We start from the raw sequence: 22,532 nt of genomic DNA, 5'->3' as shown, positions 1-22,532 counted from the left end.
CTAGTACTGTGGAAGTTTAGAGATGTACAGTCAGCCACTTAGGCTACTTTGGTTATGCAGATGTAACAAGCAAAAATGTTATTCCATTTGATGTTTTAATTGGCAATAACTTGCATACTGGCCATGATTTGGAGGAACAGTGTTGTACTGGGGCAGACCAAGTTAAAAATCACAACACCATGTTATAGTCCAACAGGTTTATTTGGAGGCACTCCTGTTGGACCATAATTTGGTGTTGTGTGGTTTTTAGCTTTACATACTGGCAGCATTTCAGACGTGCAATCCAGAGAAGAGAATACCAGGGTTGGCTTCAGCAGTCCAATGGAAACTGCTGAGAAGTCACTGACCAAGGTGCACGAGGCCTCCACCTACCAGCGCTCAAAGACACTTTACTCAAGCAAACCAAGCATGCTTAATTCAGCTCTAAGCACAGCAGAGGTAGGTGAACATGGTCATCAGAAGAGCATCAAATGATTTTACAAGTTTCACCATCCAGTGATTCTGAAGTACAAGTTATGGTAGGGGAGACAAGTTGCAGCTGCCAACTGTGCAGTGAGTATAGGAAAGTCAGGCAGACAGAAAATTTACTCCAAGCTTCAAACACTTAATTCTAAAAGGCAGAATTATTTAATGAGCAAAGAACTGAAGTTTACATTTCTCATGTCGAGCTGAATTTTGGATCATGAATACAGAGGTGGCCAAGGCAGACCCCGAAGGAGATTTGAAAATGAGAAGTCCTGTCCAATTATGGGTGGCAGGTGAGCTCCTCAGCCAGGCGGGAGCACAGAAGTTTTGGGTGGCTGACAGGCAAATCAGGAGAGGTGGGTGTTGTCACAGTAATTGGGATACCTAAAAGGGCATCTCTGAAGACTTAAAAATGCTTCAAAATATAATGTGGCCACAGCTATCGAAGTTATCATTCTACCACTGTCATTTTAATAGCTATTTCAGCAATACAGAGTTTTATATTTGTACCTTGTATTCTGCTTCTTAGGTACTTGAGAAGTTCTTGAGTTCCCCTCTGGGAAAAACAAATAAAGATCAATAAGGGAGCACCAGAGAGAAACAAAAAAGATTGAAGACCACCATGTTAAAGTATTTTGGATGAGATCAACCTTAAAATACAAGCTACAACTAGCAAATATACAAAAACTTGCAAGGTCTGGCAAAATGAAATCAGTCTGAAAACAGACCACTCAGTAATGAGGGCAAATAAAACACCATAAACAAAAAACTTGCATTTATATAGCACTTTTCATAATCCAAAAACATGAAGTACTTTTGAAAACAACAACAACATAGGAAATGCACAGTAGGAAACAAGACAATTGGGAACTTTCTACATTGTACATTTTCTGTTTTCCAGGCAAGGCACCAAGTTTTACCTGTTCAGCCTGGAGAAGCACATTGGTGTTATGCCAATGAAGGAAATTGCATGGATGAATATTATGGGTGGTGTTACTTACTGTAACTAGAAAATATAGCAAGCTCGCTATGCCCAGGTCATTTGTGTAAAAAGAGGCCTGAGAGCAACTTCTCACAATTTCAGATAATTTTGAAACAAATAAAAAGAAAATAACTGCAGAAAAAGGCTTTTCTTAGATAAAATACAATTTAAATGCTTGAAACTTGCACCTTTAGCTCCAGCTAAACCTTTATGCTAAGTATGCATATTCTTCTTAAATTTAACCATGAATAACTTCCCACAGTGTACAATGGCTTTCACGGAACGGTTTTACTTAGAAAGTGTTAAGAGGAGATTTGATAGAGGAGTTAAAATTGAGTAGTTTAAGCAGAGTAGAAACAGAAAACTTGTCCCACTGGCAGGAGATTAGATTGCATGTAGATACAAGGTGAATGCAAAAGAACCAACAATGGGAAAAGGAAAAACCCTTTTTTAAAAACACAAGTTAGAATCGAAAATGCACCGTCTGAGTGTGTTGTGGAGGTAAAATTAATTATGTTTTTCAATAGATAATTGGAGTGAAGTGAAAACAAAATTGAAGAACTGCAGGGTAAGGCAGGGGAGTGGGCTAGCTAGTTTACTTTTATCTAAAGCCAGGTCAGAAACAAGGCCAATAGCCTCCTTTCTGTGCTGCATCAATTCTATGATTCTGTGAAATATGATCAGATTATCTTTTTGTTCCTTAGTTGGTCTTACTGAGTGGTTTAGCAACTGTACCCAAGGAAATCAATAGAAGGCCTCAATTATATTATTTTGCAACCAACACCTAAGAAATGCCAAGTCTCTTTTGGGAATAACTGCCAAGAAAATGTTAAATTAGAAAGTAAAAGTTAAGGAATTTAGCAAGTTATTAACAGAAAACACCCCAGACTGAACGTAAATGCTACAAAATACATTAAAATCTTTTACTATAAAATTGAAAACAGCTAATATATAGTGCTTGGTAGAAAACTGTATTACTCACATTAATAATATCCCTGCGAATAGAACGGAGTGGATTACCCTCCAGCAGCAGAGACTTCAATTTAGGAAGATTTCCTAGAGCATAAGGCAAGCTACAAGGAAGTCACAAAGAGATTTAGTAAAGGACTAAAAGCATTCTGAAAACTTGCAAACTTGAAATAATTTCACTTTTGTTTTACACAAATGTGCTTCATCACATTTGATCTTAAACTATTAGTCAAAGGAGAGTTACTGTGCACAGCAAGAATCATAAAAAACAGCTATTGTATGCAGATATAAAGAAAACAAAAAGTGATTAAAAAAGGAATAGGTTTCATTAATAACAGCTTGAGTGTTGATTACATTGCTCCAGCGAATAACAGCTGTAACGGCAAGCTGGATTATTAAACTGAAAAATTTATTTTACCTAGCAAGGAAGAGTACTAGACATGAGAAATATCAGTAAGTCAGGATTTAAAAGAGTTACAATGGCACAAATAGCAGAGAAGACTCTACTGGTTAGGTGATTTACTCTTGGCCATATTTAGTTCTGGTTGCCTCATTGTAGGAGAGATATGGAAGCTTCAAAGAGGATACAGAGGAGATTTACCAGGATGCTGCCTGGACTGGAGGGTATGTCTTATGAAAAAAGATTGAGGGAGCTTGGGCTTTTCTTACTGGAGCGGAGGATGAGAGGTGACTTGATAGAGGTGTACAAGATGATGACAAACAGAGTGGATAACCAGAGACCTTTTTCCCAAGGCTGAAATGGCTATCACAAGGGGACATAATTTTAAAGGTGATTGAAGAGAGGTTTAGGGGAGGATGTCAGAGGTAGGTTCTTTACATAGAGAGCGGTGGGTGCGTGGAATGCACCGCCAGCAGTCGTAGTAGAGTCAGACATATTAGGGACAGTTAAACTACTCTTGGATAGGCACATAGATGATAATAAAATGAAGGGTATGTAGGTTAGTTTGATCTTAGAATAGGATAAAAGGTTGGCACAACATCAAGGGTCGAAGGAGGCAGGGATTAATCAGCAAGGAGGCAGGGATTAATCAATCTCTGGGTGACAAGTGATCATAACATAATAGAACTTCACACTCAGTTTGAAGGGGAGAAAGGTGGATCTAAAGTTTTAAGCTGAATAAAAGGTATTCCTATAGGTACAACGGCTAGCTAAAGTAAACATGGAAATTAGATTAAAAAGGTAGCATACTAGAGTTGCAGTAGGAGAATAAAGGAGATTTTTTAAAAAAATAACTTTCCACAAAGATTTACCCCAATGAGAGAGACAGAAGACTCCTTGAGAAGGATCAATGTCACAATAAGGAAATGAAGGACAGAATAAAATTGAAATAAACATTGCACAAGTCCAAAAAGACTGGTGATAGGTCAGAAGATTACTCAGATATTAAGAACCAACAAAGAATGAAATACAAATAAGGAACTGCATGAGACAAAACTAACTAACAATGTGTCAGAATGTATATCTATATTTGACGACTATGAGGAACTGAACTGTTTGAACATTTTGGGTGAAGTCCACACAGACTCTCCGAAGAGTATCTCACCCAAACCCATTTCCCATTACTCTACAATTACCCATGACGAATGCACCTAACCTACATATCCCTTAACACTGTGGGCAACTTAGCATGGCCAATTCATCTAACCTGTACATCTTTGGATTGTGGGAGGAAACCGGAGCACCCAGAGGAAACCCACGCAGACCCGGGGAGAATGTGCAAACTCCACACTAACAGTTGCCAGAGGCTGGAATCGAACCCGGGTCCCTGGTGTTGTGAGGCAGCAATGTTAACCACTGAGCTACCATGCCACCCCCAAACATATCATGAAATGTATGACAGAGCAAGTTCAAATGGCCAAATGACCTGGTGTTGTTCCTAAATCCTGTTATGTCTTGATACGTATAAAAGTATATTGTTCCAAATTAGAAACGTACACATTATTTGATTTGATTTATTTTAGCCACATGTACCTAAGTACAGTGAAAAGCTTTGTTTTGTGAACAATACAGGTAGATCACAGCAAACAAGGACATACAGATCATGGGTGCTGAGATAGTGAGGCATAAAGGTTACAGCTGCGCAGGAGGTGTGTAAAGCAAGATTACTTAAGTTTAAAACGGCAAAACAGTTATAAGAAATGTTAGAAAACGGTCTGTCATAGGGAGCTCGCAAAGAGTTGCCCAGTGTTGGTGCCATCTTGAATTGAAGTAGATGACAGTAAAGTCAGCCTTTAAGAACGTGTACTACAGTTAAAAAAAAAACTAGCATTTCAACATGTACCTGCTAATGTCATTATTTGTGAGGTCAAGACGTTCTAAGTCTTGAAGCATAAGAATTTCATCTGGTAGTGATTTCAATTTGTTGTCACGCAGCTCCAGCACAGTGATGGCACATAGATTTTTCAGGTGTTCTGAACCCAAATGCTCAATTTGGTTATTTCCTACATGTAGTTCCTAAAATGGAGTAATAACACAACTGTAGAACTAAATACATTTACTGCAGCTTTCTAATATTAAAAGTTACAAGTTACATCAACATGCATGCAGATATTTCAATTCATTTACGTCATTATGTTCAACTGACATATTGAATTGCAGGTCTATTCTACATTCAGGCATAGATATCATCCAAATAAGTTGCAGCTTTTAAAGATTTACAGGACACAACATTCTATCTTTTAAAGAGTATATTCTTCTAATAGAGATTAGAGTTCCAATAAAGATATTTAAAAATGATTGTAAAAGATTTCATTATCTCCTTCCCAAGCCTGAAATAGTTGAAAGAGTTAAGGTTTTTTTCCCCAAAAAAATAACCTATTGTTTAATTAACAAATATTACAGTAACCATAATAATGGAACGTGGGGCAAAAACATGCTACATTCCACCACCACAACTTAAAAGACAGATATACACTCAAGTGCCTCCTCAATATTGGGATACAATAAATAGAGTCACAGAGACGTATAGCACAGAAACACTAACCGTACCTTCTATATTCACATCCAAAACATTTATATAAAAATGACAAAAAGCAGTGGATCTAGCGCTGATCCTTGTGGCACACCGCTGGTCATAGGGCTCGAGTCGAAAATGTAACGCGCCACCAACACCCTCCTATTCTGAGTCAATTTTGTATCCAAACATGTAGCTTTTCTTGTATTCCATATGATCTAACCTTGCTAACCAGTCTACCATACAGAACCTTGTCAAACATCTTACTGAAGCCCATATGGACAACATCCACCCTTATCAATTTTCTTCTTTACTTCTTCAAAAACCTCAAGTTAGTGAGACACAATTTCCCCCACACAAAGCCATGTTGACTATCCCTAATCAATTTTTGCCTTACGACAAAGATCAAAAATTAAATCTTGTTAAAACAACAGGGAGCAATTTTATTTAGTTTTTCATCTACCTCACAAGAAAACGAACAGAAGAGATTTTATTTTCAATGAAAATCTGCATTGTAACCTGTTTCATTTTTTACTATTCTTAACTTGGTGCCCTTCAGTGACCTAACAGACATACAAATAACTTATTTTTCTAAAGGCCCTGGATGCCGATAGAATGCAGTTTGGAATGATAACACTAGTAGTAAAATCAAACTTTCCTTCAAATAATCTTATTTTAAATAAGCATTCAAAGACTACTAAATGGTACTACAATGACAGGGACATAATGTATCTACACATCTTGTGGTCATTAGTTAGAACTCATTCTTCTTCACTTTTCAACTAGTTTTCTTCAGTTTGGAATTAATGAACATTAGCTTCACCATCTCCTAAAAGTACCCCCAAATTCAAAATCAGTTTGTACATGTAACATTTAAAATAAACATATGAGAGATATTTAGGTCAGTATTCCATCAAAAATATAAAATTGGTATATTAATCACATATCTTATTATAATTATCAGAGTGGAAATGCCACCTAAAGAATGACCAGACACACTAGTTCAAAAAGGGGCATAAACAGGAACATTCAAAAATTCACTTTCATTTCTAGACCCATCTTGATAACAATCAGGATAAGCTAGGATACCATGTGCAATAACTTTTACACTTTCTCTTCCTGGTCCCATGTGATGTATCCATACAAATTTATCAGGGATACGAGCTAAATTCTAATCACAAATAAAAAAAAGATAGTGAAACAATTGTCTATTGAAATTCATTTTTATTGCCACATATTCTGGGGAACCGACACAGCAAGTGGTGGAATTTGAATTCAATTTTTTTAAAAAAACTGGAATTAAGAATGTATTGATAACTTTCAATGAACCATTGTCAATTGTTGGAAAAACATATCTGAATCATTAATGTCCTCCAGGGAAGTAAATTTGCTATCCTCACCTGTCTGGTCTACATGTGATCCCACAGCCACAGCAATGCGGTTCACTCATAACTGCCTTCTGAAATGGTATAACAAGCTACTCAATTGTATCAGTTGCTATGAAATCTCAACAAAGAAATGAAACTGGACAGACCACCTGGCAACGACCTAGGCACCAGGAAAAGCAACAGCAGAAACTACAGTCTACCCTGCAATGACTTTCTTACTAACATCGGAGGGCTAGTGTCAAAATTAGGAAAGCTGTCTCACAGGCTTGTCAAGCAACAGCCTGACATTGTTGTACTCTCAGAAACATACCTTACAATGTCTCAGACATACCATCGCCATCTCTGGACATGTCCTTCCTGCCAGCAGGACAGACCCAGCCAATTGGTTTGCAAAGGAATCCCATTTTGCTGTCGATAACACACTGCTTCATGTATGCCATATGCTAGAACTATGAATTGTGATAGCAGAGTTCAATTCCAATTTATTACATGGTTGACCAGGAAACCCTCCCTCTTTTACTACCTGCCAGCGGCACGTTTTCATTATTTACAAGTTGACACTCAATTTGTTTTAGATGCAAAATGATTAGACTTTCATTAGCCATCAAGTCCTGAAGTGGGGCTTCAATCTGCAGCTCTGGCTTATAGGCAGAGACATTGGACTTTCTAATTAGTTATCAGGTCCCCACAGTGGACAGTTTAACTAACCAAGAAGCAGGGGTTCTGGGCAGCTTTAAATTCCTGCCTTGACTGCCGAGCATCAGCAGCAGGCACAAGTTTCCCTATGAAAGAATTAGCTCTTGCCCAGCCCTCCCACCATCTGCTTAGTGATAGTCCAGCTATGAAGAGTATTTTATAGGTTAAATGTTTAAAAATTTGGACAAGCGCTATCTCCATTTTTTTCTACTTTATTCCCTGTCACACAGCTGTTGATTTAGAGTTGCATGACATGATTGAGGTGAAGGACCAGAAAGTCCACTTGGCATCTTTAATTACCCAGCCACTGATTGGTCAAATTGGAGAAAACAAGGGACTGGTTCCAGTGTTCGGGTTTCTAATCCATCTTTGAGCTTGATGGCAGGATACAGAGTCCAACAGTGAAAATTCTGTCCTTGATACCCAAGCTCAGTTTCTGTTCTACAACAGCAACAGACAACTGAAGAGAAGACTTATTTACTTTCATTGTTAGAAACAATTTCTGCTGTGACATAAAAAAATTAAACTGCAAACATCAATTACACATTCACAATCCACTGTTAGTAATAGTGGGAGCACAGGAATTCACAGTATCATAAATCCTCCAATGGAGAAGGCCTGAATCCTTAACACCAACAGGAGGAAAATACTGACATGTCTACAGTCTTAATACATCCTCTCCAATTAGTTATCCAGAATTGATTAAAAATGAAAGGTGTTTTCATGGATAATATTTTCCTGATGCTTTCAAAGTACCTTCAGATATTTACAGGATGGAAACTGTGGTAGATGGCGAAGTTTGTTATGCCTCAAGTAAAGTTGTTGTAATGACACCATATTTGCCAACTCCGGAGGAACACATTCCAGTTCATTATAAGTTGCATCCAACAATTTCAAACCTAAATACGTTACAAAGAAAATTAATTTACAAGATTTGTTTCATACAATAAACTTTATATAAAAGACTCAGATGCATATAAAGCAATCAGAATCTTTTCAACTCAAGTTCTGTATTGTCTGCTTTTTCTGTCTTCCTCTCCTTCCCATATCCATATTTCATACCATATATTTGTTGGGAATATATATTTATGTTTCAAAAACTACCTAAGACAGGATGGAAGAGATGGGGTGATTTGGACAATTTCGGGGTTTCAGAAGGTTTATCTTATGACTTCTTTAAAGAGTTGCAAATTTAAGTGTATTCAAATTCACCTGTTTATATAAACTCAGTTGGCTTTTGTCAAGAATGCAGGACAAAGCTTTAGAGAGATAAGAGTTAATATTATTGTTTTAAAATCCTTGACAAACTTGGAGGAGATGAACCCTGTGCTGAAATTGCCTAACAAAGCTTTGAACAAAATTTTCTGTTTCAGTACATACCTAGGTGCATCAGTTAACGGAAAATATTTTAATAAGTGAGCAACAAAAAGATCTCTCTCTTGAAAAGAAGAAACCTTATAGCAAGACTGCACATGGCTGGAAAAGGGTGTATGATTTCAATGCCAATCCTCAATGACAATGAGAATTCTGTTTCATCTATATCACATTAACAGAGTAAATGCATAGATCTCTTTCAGTAAAGTATCTTCTCAAAACCTGAAAACTTCCAGAAATCTGCATATCTATTACTTCCTTTCAAAGATTTGAGTCTAACTGACTTCTCTAAATTGAAGACTGAATTAAAGACCTCTCACTGAATCTACAGCTGACAGCATTGTGATCTCGATGGCTGGAAATTGACTGGATTGTGAGAAGTCTTTTTGTTGCATCCTTTTGAATTTGGATCCATCATATAAAATGCAGAGTTCACCTCTGCAGAGTTGTAATCTCATCTGTGTCACACCGTTGCATGGTTTGGTAGTAAGGAGGTATAGTTTAACTCTATCCAGTAGCTTAGTTGTCAACAAGTTTTGCCACTCACTATAAGAACAAGTTTGTATATAATAAAAAAGTTATAGTTAAGTTTTTTTGAAGGAACATGGTGATAGGCTCTTTTGATCTAGATAACAGTAATAAACAGAAACAAATTGACCATTTCGGTGGTTGGATAAAACATGAACTCCTTTTTTTACAGCTCATGGAGTAATGAAGCTTGATTACCAGCACGCTCCACCCATCAGAGTCATAACATATTTTATTAGGAAGCTTTAAACGCTGCAGGTAATGGATATTAAATTAATATCCAAGAATGCATTCAATTCTGTTGGGAAACACAATTCCTAGGAGAGTTTCCTTTCTCATCTAAGAAACAGGCTCAAAAACTAAGAAATTGAAAACTGAATTTAAAAAGGAACTTAATTTAAAACTGTGATTGAACTCCAAGTGATGTTCCAATACTGTTCATTTCAACAATCTCAGTTCATCCACTCAATAGCATTTTGCAATGAAACGCCAATGCACACCAGCACAATGGTGATATCAGCATCATGTCCAATCTAGGACAAAGAAAAAAAGGCTATTTTCCTCGATGAGGAAATTACTTTTAGTAACAGCTGGTAATAATTTTAAGAAGTGACCTACCTTTACACCCAACTAACAACAAGCATCAATTAAAATAAATCATAATGGAACTTTAAAGCAAGAAATAAACATGTGAAACTATTTCTCTACTCATTCTGTTATTTTCAAGCAATCTTACTTCTCATTTTGCTAATGTCCGACGGTATGCACTTCAGCTTGTTGTTCGCCAGAATGAATTTAAGTAGACTGGACAGCTCACCAAGGGTGCTTGGAACTGCTTTAAGTTGATTGCTGGACACATCCTGTAAAATATATATAACTCAATCAATATTCCAGCAGCCAATTTGTAACTAACATTTTTGGAATAGGGTACAAACTTTATGGGGATGAGAAGTCGAAAGGGAGATGTGGATGCCAAATAGGTAAGGGTACCAGTATTTCTTGACCAACTAGTTGTTCAAGCTCCCACTGAACAGGATGGGCTGGCAATCTACCACCCAACCCACTTGCCAGCCCAACCTCTCACTTACGTTACATACTTACCTTCTTTCAGTTGTCTCCAGAATGGCTCAAGGACATTGAAATATTGGATTTATGGCTGGAAAAGGATGTATGATTTCAATGCCAATCCTCACTGACCATGAGATTCTGTTTCACCTATATCACATTAATGGAGTGAACGTTTTCCTGAAAAGCTACAGCAAAGGCAAGTGGGCAATTTTTAGTCTGATCTGCACTAGAAATGGGCTTCAGTCAGATCAGTAGATTCACACAATTGTATCAAACGACATTAGCAAATAAACTCCCAATTGTGATTCCCACATTATCAAAATACTCCAGCCAAACTTTGACCACAAATAAAAATAATTTTGCCTTTTCTGTAATCGTGATTCTTCATCGGGCTGCATATACTACAATGAAAAAACTGTTGACCTATTTCAACCTCCCGTGCATTATGCTGTAATTAACACTTCCTTGAACAATCTTTCCATCAATCAGTGACATCAGAAGTTCCACAACATCTGATAATAATAAAGTGCGTACAGTACTTAGAAACTGGCATAAAACATTTGGAAATCAATATTAATATTCAGCATTGGGGCAGTAAAAGAAAAGCAGTGAAGTGAAGGAAAGGAAAAATGGATAATGCAGAGAGAATGGAGGAAAAATAGAAGGGGCATATATAAAATGTTAAGAAGGTTCAGCAAATGTGATTTGGAGAAAGAAAGAGAGGGAGAAACAGAGCAAAGAGTGAGTGTGAGGATGAAAGAGAGAAAGTGAAGTGTGAATGAGGATAAAAAACAAGTACAGGTAGTTCTCCTATAACCCGCGTTTTGTAAATGCGATTTGACTATGACGCGATTTGTGAATTTCAGACCATTTTCTTTTATAAAGTGAACTCCTGTTGGTTATTGCACAATTCAATCTCCTGTATTACCAACTTGCTGTGACTTATTCTGCTGGTACATCTAATGCAACATTTGTTGTCTGCGTGTGTGTATTTTTTTGCTTCTACCTGCAACTAAAGTAACTTTGTTTTTCTCACTGATGGAAGTGAATGAAGTGAACCTGCATCCGGGGCTAACAATTGTTTCGGGGGTAAAACCATACCACTCTCCACCAACTTGACCACCCCAGATCAACTCCCAGTGCTGTCAAGGGAAGCGAACATTGGAATACTTTGCTGCAATGTTTACTGGAATCATGCACGGAGTTGTGGGGGGGGGGTGCAGAATGTGTGAGAGAGCAGGGAGAGAGTTAAGGAATGAAAGAAGGCGCAAATACAGCCATGTCCCAAAAGTATTAGAGAGTACGCAAGGCCTTTTATTAAGCAAAGGCTCAGATGGTGGCTAACTGAAGATTCAACACACAGCAACTTTATAAAAGGGTGTCTGTGGACTAAGGACAGACTACTGGCAACCCTCATCTCTCCCCTCCCTACCCATCCCCAACTTATGCCTGACCCAAGTTCACCCAGTCTCCAATTGAAAGTGGGGGTGGGGAAGGATCTGAGAGTCTTAGCCCCTCATTCTCTCTGAAACCAGAGATCCATCAAAATCTCCAGCCATTCAGAACATCCCACCCCCTCAAAATAAAAGGAGATTTTACTCGGGCCAGAAGGAAACTTCCTGCTTCTTTTTCCTTTTGCGAAATGTTTTTGGGAATAGGTTTTCGGGAAGAAATTCCATTGTTTGAATGCCTTATCCATATTATGAAGTGACGAGTTAGCCAGAAATTGAAGGTAAAAGCCACAGTGGCATTTAAATAGCATTGAATTCAGCAGCCTGGCCAGTGCCAGCAAATCTCAGACAGGACGTTGCTTAATTCGTATGGGTGGAAGTCAGAAACAGGAAAGGAGCAGTCACTTTCTTGGGAGTTTTTTTAAACAGACCCCCCCCAGTAGCAACAGAGACACAGGTGCAGATTGGGAGGCATATTTTGGATAGGTGCAGAAGTAACAGGGTTGTTGTCATGGGTGACTTTAACTTCCCTAATGTTGGTTGGAACCGCCTTAGCTCAAATTTTAAATGATTTGGATGTGAGCATAGGAGGTATAGCTAGTAAGTTTGCAGATGACACCAAAATTGGAGGTTTAGTGGACAGCGAAGAAGGTTACCTCAGATTATAATGGGATTTTGATTAGATGGGCCAATGGGCTGAGAAGTGGCAGATGGAGTTTAATTTAGATCAATGCGAGGTGCTGCATTTTGGGAAAGTAAATCTTAGCAGGACTTATACACTTAATGGTAAGGTCCTAGGGAGTGTTGCTGAACAAAGAGACCTTGGAGTGCAGGTTCACAGCTCCTTGAAAGTGGAGTCGCAAGTAGATAGGACAGTGAAGGTGGCGCTTGGTATGCTTTCTTTTATTGGTCAGAGTACGGAGTACAGGAGTTGGGAGGTCATGTTGCGGCTGTACAGGACATTGGTTAGGCCACTGTTGGAATACTGCTTGCAATTCTGGTCTCCTTCCAATCGGAAAGATGTTGTGAAACTTGAAAGGGTTCAGAAAAGATTTACAAGGATGTTGCCAGGGTTGGAGGATTTGAGCTACGGAGAGAGGTTGAATAGGCTGGGGCTGTTTTCCCTGGAGCATCGGAGGCTGAGGGGTAACCTTATAGAGGTTTGTAAAATCATGAGGGACATGGATAGGGTGGGGGGAATCCAGAACTAGAACTACGTTTAGGGTGAGAGGGGAAAGATATAAAAGAGACCTAAGGGGCAACTTTTTCACGCAGACGGTGGTATGTGTAAGGAATGAGCTGCCAGAGGATGTGGTGGAGGTTAGTACAATTGCAACATTTAAAAGGTACTTGGATGGGTATGGATATCGGTCGGGTGCTGGCAGGTGGGACGACATTGGGTTGAGATATCTGGTCAGCATGGGCAAGTTGGACTGAAGGGTCTGTTTCTGTGCTGTACATCTCTATGACTCTAGATAGTTTGGATGGAGCAGTTTTTTTCAGGTGTGTCCAGGAATAAATCCTGACTCAATATGTAAGTAGGTGACTAAAGGGGAAGCCATTTTGGATTTGGTGTTTGGCAACGAACCAGGCCAGGTGTCAGACCTCTTGGTGGGAGAACATTTCGGTGAGAGTGATCACAACTCCCTGATCTTTACTATGGTTATGGAGAGGGACAGGAGCAGATGGTACAGGGAAGTATTTAATTGGGGGAGGTGAATTACAACACTATTAGGTAGGAACTGGAGTGCCTAAATTGCGAACAGATGCTCTCATGGAAATGCATGACAGAAACGTGGAGGATGTTTAGGGAGCACTTGTTGATAGTGCTGGATAGATTTGTCCCACTGAGACAAGGAAGGTATGGTAGGGTGAAGGAACCTTGGGTGACAAGGGATGTGGAACATCTTGTCAAGAGGAAGAAGGAAGCTTATGTGAGGTTGAGGAAGCAAGGTACAGATAGGACTCCACAGGGTTACAAGGTAGCCAGAAAGGAGCTGAAGAATGGACTTAGGAGAGCTAGAAGGGGCCATTAAAAACCTTTAGTGGGTAGGATTAAGGAAAACCTTAATTCTACTGATGAGAGGAACAAGAGCACGGCCAGAGTGAGGGTGCGGCCAATCAGGGATAATGGAGGGAACTTGTGCCTGGAGTCGGAGGAGGTCCTTTATGAATACTTTGCTTCAGTATTCACAGCTGAGAGGGACCTTGATATTTGTGAGGACAGCGTGAAACAGGTGGATATGCTGGATGTTATGAAGGAGAATGTGCTGAAAATTTTGAAAAACATGAGGATACATCAGTCCTCTCAGCCAGATGGGACATACCCAAGGTTACTACAGGAAGTGGGGGAAGAGATTGCTGCGCCTTTGGCAATGATCTTTGCCTCCTCACTGTCCACTGGAGTAGTCCCAAATGATTGGAGGGTTGCAAATATTATTTCCTTGTTCTAGAAAGGGATTAGGGATAATCCTGGGAATAACAGACCAGTCTTACAACTGTATTGGGCAAATTATTGGAGACCTCACTTTCTCCTCAAATTATTGGAGAGGATTCTGAGAGACAGGATTTATGATTACTTGGAAAATCAGGTTGCAACAGAACATTGATAGGATTCAGAAGAGTGTGAAGTCTTTCATTTTGGAAGGTCAAATTTCGATACAGAACACAGGGTTAACGGCAGGATTCTTGGCAGTGTGGAGAAACAGAGGGATCTTGGGATCCATGTCCATAGATCCCTCAAAGTCGCCACCCAAGTTGATAGGGTTGTTTGAAAGGCATATGGTGTGTTGGCTTTCATTAGCAGTGGGATTGAGTTCAAGAGCCGCAAGTTTATGCTGCAGCTCTACAGAGCCCTAGTTCATGCACACTTCAAATATTATGTTCAGTTCTGGTTGCCTCATTATATGAAGGATGTGGAAGCTTTAGAGAGGGTGCAGATATTTACCAGGATGCTGCATGGACTGGAGGCATGTCTTATGAAGAAAGTCTGAGGGAGCAAGGGCTTTTCTCAGTGGAGCGAAGAAGGATGAGAGTTGACTTGATAGAGGTGTACATGACGACAAGAGGCATAGATAGAGTGAATAATCAGAAACGGCTATCCCAAGGGGGCATAATTTTAAGGTGAATGATTTGGGGAGATGTCAGAGGTCAGTTCTTTACACAGAGATTGGTGGGTACGTGGAATGCACTGCTAGCGGTGGTAGTAGAGTTACATACATTAGGGACATTTAAACGATTCTTGGGTAGGCACATGGATGATAATAAAATGTAGTGTGTATGGGTTAGTTTGATCTTAGAGTAGGATAAAAGGACGGCACAATATTGAGGGCTGAAGGATCTGTACTGTACTGTTCTATGTTCGATGTTCTTCTTAATTCAGAAACTCCTTAATGTATTACATTTACTGTATAATTTCATTGAAATAGGATTTAAAAATTTACTTCAACTGTGCTACTGCTTGTGTTAGGCTAACTACTGTTGACAGCTTTCCAGCTGTTGTATGGTGAGTGCCTTGTATAGTTTTAGCAAAATTTCCCTAATTTTATACTCCATTCCCTTTGACATAAATGCCAATATTCCATTTGCCTTCCCAATGACTTGCTGGAACTTGATGGCTTTTTCGGATTTATGAATGAAGACTTCCAAAGCCTTCTGCTCTATGCAGCTTTCTGTAGTCTTTCTCCATTGAAATAATATTTAGCTTGTTTTTGACATTACAATACTTCAGAAGTACTTGTTTTGCTTAATATCACTTTGACTTATCCTGAGGATCGAAAGGAAGGAATTGGAGTTTCAGTACACCTTACCTTGGCACCATCCTTCGCCCTCAGTTCTTCACTGACCTCCTTGACCCCACTGCTCCCTCCCATCTCCAATAGAACTCTCTAATCATCACCATGATTATGGCTGTTTCCAGAGAGCTGTTTCCAGGGAGCACCTAATACTCCTGTTCCCTTTACTAATTGTTGATTGCCCAAGAAGTCCTCGTTTAAGAATTCTCTTGGACTGGCTCCAGCTTGGCTGCCCTGCTGTCCCCAAAACCATGGCTGAATTTCTACTTTTGTGGCCCCACTCTACACCCCCAAAACAGTGCAGAGAAAATTCCTGGTCTGGACCTGTCGCAAGATTGTTAACCCATTTGTGTGGTGGCTGATTGACACTTCTTAGGCATGGCTGAATGCAACATTACCAAAGCCCCCTGCACTGATCACATTGCTCCAACTATCTTGAGGGGTTGCTACTTTCTTTATCACCTGACCATCTTTAGCATGTCACCGAGACATCCCATCCCACCCGGGGTGGACTGGGGGATGATCAGGTCGGGCATGGTCTCATTCAGTCTCAGTGTAGGCTCGGTGGACTGAATGGCCTACTTCTGCTCCTACATATTATGGAGGTCACCTCTTTTTCTTCTAAACCTCAGAGATCAGAAAGCTGTTGTGAAACTTGAAAGGATTTATAAGGATGTTGCCAGGGTTGGAAGATTTGAGCTATAGGGAGAGGTTGAATAGGCTGGGGCTGTTTTTCCCTGGAGCGTCAGAGGCTGAGGAGTGACCTTATAGAGGTTTATAAAATCATAAGGGACGTGGATAGGCTAAATAGACAAAGTCTCTTCCCTGTGGTGGAGAAATCCAGAACTAGAGGGCATAGGTTTAGGGTGAGAGGAGAAAGATATGAAAGAGACCTAAGAGGCAACTTTTTCTCTCAGAGGGTGGTACATGTATGGAATGAGCTGCTAGAGGAAGTGATGGAGGCTAGTACAATTGCAACATTTAAAAGGCATCTGGATGTGTATATGAATAGGAACAGTTTGGAGGGATATGGGCCAGGTGCTGGAAGGTGAGACTAGATTAGGTTGGGATATCTGGGGTTGGCATGGATGAGTTGTACCGAAGGGTCTGTTTCCGTGCTGTACATCTCTGAATCTACTGATTTTTACAGATATTTTTGGTGGTTCACCCCGACCCTCTTTTTTCCCATAGGCCCTTTTATTTCTACTGCGTGATTTTTTATAATACGTGTTGCATGGGAATGCAGCTACTGCATTATTGGAGAACTACCTGTGAGCAAAAGATTATACAAAATTAAGGTCCAGGAGAGGATGTGAAAGAGGATGAAAACAGAGTGGGGAGAAGAAAGAGTGACTGAAGGGACATACAGAGTTGCACTCCATTGCAATGTATAATACCTTAAGATGTGGCATATATTTCAAACCTGCAGTCTTAATCTAACAAATATATTCAGCCTCTAAAATTTCTCCATGAAACAATAAAATTCTGATCACAGCCTACATTTACTCAACAATAAATAAACTGCACTACCTCAAAAAGTGACAACTATAGCCTAGGAGAATACAATTCACAACTCCTGATTCAACACTCATCTTTTTGAATAATCTAGTTAACTACATTCTTAATCTAGCAAATAATTAAGTAGATAATTAGGGTTACTTCTGTTGTGGGCAAAGTCTTAGAGAGAATTGTAAGGGATAGGATTTATGAACATCTGGATAGGAATAATGTGATCAAGGATAGTCAGCATGGTTTTGTGAAGGGTAGGTCGTGCCTCACAAACCTTATTGAATTCTTTGAGAAAGTGACTAAGGAGGTAGACGAGGGTAAAGCGGTAGATGTGATGTATATGGATTTTAGTAAGGGGTTTGATAAGGTTCCCCATGGTAGGCTACTGCAAAAAATACGGAGGTATGGCATTGAGGGTGAGTTGGAGGTTTGGATTAGGAGTTGGCTGGCTGGAAGAAGACAGATGGTAGTAGTTGATGGTAAAGGTTCATCTTGGAGTGCAGTTACTAGCGGTGTTCCGCAAGGATCTGTTTTGGGACCATTGCTGTTTGTCATTTTTATAAATGACCTGGAGGAGGGGCTAGAAGGTTGGGTGAGCAATTTACGGATGATACGAAAGTCGGTGGAGTTGTTAACAGTGAGGAAGGATGTGTCAGGTTACAGTGGGATATAGATAAGTTGCAGTGCTGGGCAGAAAGGTGGCAAATGGAGTTCAATGTAGGTAAGTGTGAGGTGATTCACTTTGGTAAAAGTAACAAAAAGACGGGGTACTGGGCTAATGGTAGGATACTTGGTAGTGTGGATAAACAGAGGGATCTTGGTGTCCATGTACACAGATCTCTGAAAGTTGCCACCCAGGTAAATAGTGCGGTGAAGAAGGCATATGGAGTACTGGCTCTTATTGGTAGAGGAATTGATTTCAGGAGCCCTGAGGTCATGTTGCAGGTCTGGTGCGGCCCCATCTGGAGTAGTGTGTGCAGTTTTGGTCGCCATACTATAGGCAGGATGTGGAGGCACTGGAACGGGTGCAGAGGAGGTTTACGAGGATGTTGCCTGGTATGGTAGGAAGATCGTATGAGGAAAGGCTGAGGCACTTGGGGCTGTTTTCATTGGAGAAAAGAAGGTTTAGGGGTGACTTGATAGAGGTGTACAAGATGATTAGGGGTTTAGATAGGGTTGACCATGAGAACCTTTTTCCACATATGGAGTCAGCAATTACGAGGGGGCATAGCTTTAAATTAAGGGATGGTAGGTATAGGACAGATGTTAGGGGTAGATTCTTTACTCAGCGAGTCGTGAGTTCATGGAATGCCCTGCCAGTAGCAGTGGTGGACTCTCCCTCTTTATGGGCATTTAAACGGGCAATGGATAGGCATATGGAGGATAGTGGGCTAGTGTAGGTTAGGTAGGCTTGGATCGGCGCAACATGAGGGCCAAAGGGCCTGTACTGCGCTGTATTTTTCTATGTTCTATGTTAATTTAAAATACAGGTACAAGGTGAACCTCTATTATCCGAATGAGATGGGCAGGCACTATTTCATTCAGATAATTGATTATTCGGTTAATCAATTAAATGCCTTTCCTCTGGGACTGGGAGTTTTTAAAATCTGCTCCCCGTTTAGGAGACTGCAACAGCACAAAGTGTGAGGACCCCTCCCCCCCACAACCCCGGCTGACACCACCCCCACCCCCACCCCCGTCCAGCACTGCCCCCGTCCCCTCTGCGCCCCCATCCCCGTGCAGCACTGCCCCCTCTGCTGCCCTGTGTGGGATAAGTCTCCAAATAGCGCGCACACACACACACAACATTTTACTGCAACTTTTTGACAGGTTCCACCTCAATCTGTACAGATTATCTGGGTACGTGTGTGGGGGTTTTGGACACACCCCTCTGTAGAACACCAGGAAAAGTTTTGGGGGTGGGTGGGGGTGGGAAAGAGAGAGAGGGCAGGAGGTCAGTCATTTGGAGACTGTGCCTGTTTAATCACTGTAAACAAAAGAAGTGATCACTCTATGGGGACCATGAGATCTCCTTTGGATAATCTGATTTTTGAATAATTGGTATTCGGATAATTGAGGTTCCTCTGTATAGGGTAACAGGTGGACTGGTATATAAAAGGAACGGTAAGAGGAGTAGCTAGAGGGCTCTTGTGGTACAGTGGTAGTGTCCACACCCCTTAAGCAGAAGTCATGGGTTCAACTCTCACTTCCTCCAGAATCATGTAGTAATACCTCTGAGCAGGCTGCTTAGAAAATATCTAAGACTGAGTAGCTAATGAACTCTATACTTAAGCCTAAGTGGTGCAGTGGTACTGTCTCTACCTCTGAGGCAGAAATCCTGAGTTCAATTCCCACCTGCCACAAAAGGTATGTAATAACATCTTTGAAGAGGCAGAATAAAAAACATTAACTCTATACACAAAGAAAGGTGTTTTAGCTTCTGTCTCACTGACTGACTTGGATCCAATCTGACAACTATGACCAACTTCATCAATGGCATTTATATACAACTGGTGAATCCTGTGATGTAGGTTGAAATGTCACCTCATCGGTGTTCTCCTTTGATACAATCTATTTTCAATATTTTTCTGTTTTAATCATAGGAGGGACATACTTAGAATCTCTTCATAATTTCACCAACATACCAGCTCTTCCAAATGAATAAGTTTACCAATGCCCTCTTGAATCCATTCCAATTCATTGTGATGAAGATACAAACTTTTCAAACTCGTTAAATCCCACAGCTCATCCGGCAACTCCTTTAGTTTATTGTGGCTATGGATTGAAAAGCAGAGAAAAAGTTGTTTCTATCCACACGTTTACATTTTTCAACAACAGATTTACATTTTATGACTTTCACACAAATGTAATTGTAAAGGTATGATGATGGCATGCCAATTCTGACATTTTAGCAGTCAACATTTTATACAATGCAATCCACACACAAATACTATGATCATATTTCAATAGACAATAGGTGCAGGACTAGGCCATTTGGCCCTTCGAGCCAGCACCACCATTCATTATGATCATGGCTAGTCATCCACAATCAGTATCCTGTTCCTGCCTTATCCCGATAATCCTTGATTCCACTATCTTTAAGAGCTCTATCCATCTCTTTCTTGACAGTATCCAGGAACTTGGCCTCCACTGCCTGTTGGGGCAGAGCATTCCATATATCCAATACTCTCTGGGTGAAGAAGTTTCTCCTCAACTCTGTTCTAGTTGGCCTAACCCTTATTTTTAAACGGTGTCCTCTGGTTCTGGACTCACCCATCAGCGGAAAAATGCTTCCTGCCTCCAGAGTGTTCAATTCTTTAATAATCTTAAAAGTCTCAATCAGATCCCCTCTCATCCTTCTAAACTCAAGTGTATACAAGCCCAGTCGCTGCAATCTTTCAACGTATGATAGTCCCGCCATTCCGGGAAATGATCTTATGAACCTACACTGCTCTCCCTCAATTGCCAGAATGCCCTTCCTCAAATTTGGAGACAAAAACTGCACACAATACTCCAGTTGCGGTCTCACCAGGGCCCTGTACAGCTTCAGAAGCTAAAATGGATCAATGCCTATTATGATCACAAAATTTTACATTAAATTATTTTACAAGTGTCACTTGAACCCTTAAAAGTGGTACAAACAATTTGGTTGGCACTTAGGTTAAGTGTGACTTGTTGGTGTCGTGCTCGTTGAAGTGGACAAGATGGGGACAGATGCGAGGGCTGGGCCTAGAAGAAAGATGGAGGCGAGTGTGGATGGAGGAGAGTGCGGCAAGGCAGACTGGACAGCTAGTGGGAAGGCAAGCAGGATGTTGAAAGTGAGCGATATAAGGAATCAAAGAGGGAAGCAAGGCAGGAGACTGTGATGGCAGGTTTGGAGGGCAGGAAGGCTATGTTTGCACCATGCCAAATGAAGAGACTTTAAAAATGATTACCCAGCCTACAAATATTCTAGTCAGCTAGCTAATAAACATATTTTGTCACATAAAATTACTGCCTTTGTTAGTCCACAAGTGACACTAGACTTCAAAAGGGTTCTAGAGACAGGATCAGCAAATGTAAATTGATAGCTGTACCAACTTCCCTTGCTCAGCTGTTTGACGATAAAGGGGTACTTAGATGTCTACAAAGCGGAAGTCCCTAAACTCAAAACATAATCATACAAGACAATTATACCTCCTGGCCATTTTATTAGCAGAATTAATTTAACTCCTGTTAATATATCAAGTTGACACTTAACAGTTCGATTAGAAATTAAAGGAATCCATCATAAATTGATCAATACAATAACCGATGCTAACTGGCGCAAATTAAAACATTCACATAATGCTCAATTTTTGTCATCAACAGGACTTGAGCTTTGAATTCAGAATCACATGTGGATTTTACTATGTCAAAAAGGATTGTGAATTTGCATTGTTTCTGAATTTGCATATTTAAAATCGAAATCGGAAAATTGAATTTTGCTTCCTCATAGAATTGATTGATTGAGCTCTGAAAGGCTGAAAATGTTATTTTTAAAAGACTATTATCATTACTGCTGTTGTGGATGTAGTCAAAGTCAAACCTCCTGGTAAGCAAAATTCCAGCAAGCAAAGCCAGTAATTGTACTGCAAATAGTTATAAATTTTGATTGTTTAATTAGATGGATAGATCTCACGCCACGAGGAGGATTTTGAGGCCAATAGGGCAAGAAATGAGACACGTAAGCTTGTAATTTTACTCTTATCAGATGCCGTGCCAGTTTCCCAGCACCACCCGTCACCAGCCATTGAGAAGACTTAATTTGCTGTTGCGCTCACAATGAAGTTAAGACCAATCCAAGCTATTGACCAGAAGCCAACTGAACTTTCCCAGCACCTCCAGATGTCCATAGACTGACTAATATAGTGGCTCTTCCTTCAGAATGGAGGCTCAGCAACTTGACCATTTTTTTTCATTTCAAGTGTTTTACCAGTGCTGAGAGGGTGCTTCTTATTAGTATTCCAGCTCCAAAGACCCACTTGTTATCCTTAATTAGGCAGTGAGCACAACCTCTGGACACGAACCAGTCAATTCAATAAAATTTGATGTCCATCTGTAGTTCTCAACACACTGCAAAATGAGAAGTGAATAGTCTGTCCCTACTGTTTGGAATCACTAAATTAGCAAATTACTTTTACTCAATAAATATTTGGATCACGTGAAAATATTTAAAGACAAACCTGTTTGTCAACAATTTGTTTAGAGTAATTATCTACCAAATCTTTGATGGCATTGGTGAAAAATGTGAATTAGATTGAAAATTATTTAAGAAAATGATTTAAATGTTTTGCACCAGTACATGTCATTGC

The 22,532-nt window shown here is 40.0% G+C and overlaps 1 protein-coding gene across 2 annotated transcripts in view; it reads right to left on the bottom strand.

Moving 5' to 3' along the window:
• The window catches only part of lrrc40 (leucine rich repeat containing 40), a 66,480-nt gene that overhangs the window by 29,187 nt on the left and 14,761 nt on the right, over window positions 1-22,532 (bottom strand). For both annotated transcript variants that reach the window (XM_087990662.1, XM_087990661.1), the window contains exons 4-9: window positions 19,845-19,974; window positions 10,114-10,237; window positions 8,232-8,374; window positions 4,720-4,892; window positions 2,430-2,520; window positions 976-1,021 (exon numbers count right to left, since the gene is read on the bottom strand). In XM_087990662.1, coding sequence (XP_087846788.1) covers window positions 976-1,021; window positions 2,430-2,520; window positions 4,720-4,892; window positions 8,232-8,374; window positions 10,114-10,237; window positions 19,845-19,974 — 707 coding nt within the window. The remainder of the gene's footprint in view (window positions 1-975; window positions 1,022-2,429; window positions 2,521-4,719; window positions 4,893-8,231; window positions 8,375-10,113; window positions 10,238-19,844; window positions 19,975-22,532) is intronic.

Source organism: Chiloscyllium plagiosum, unplaced genomic scaffold, assembly GCF_037043375.1.
Source record: "Chiloscyllium plagiosum isolate Xiang-an unplaced genomic scaffold, Cpla_swu_hap1 HiC_scaffold_9, whole genome shotgun sequence".
Lineage (NCBI taxonomy): Eukaryota > Metazoa > Chordata > Chondrichthyes > Orectolobiformes > Hemiscylliidae > Chiloscyllium > Chiloscyllium plagiosum.
The sequence above is the reverse complement of the archived record's forward strand: the minus strand, read 5'-3'. Positions and strand labels throughout refer to the sequence as shown.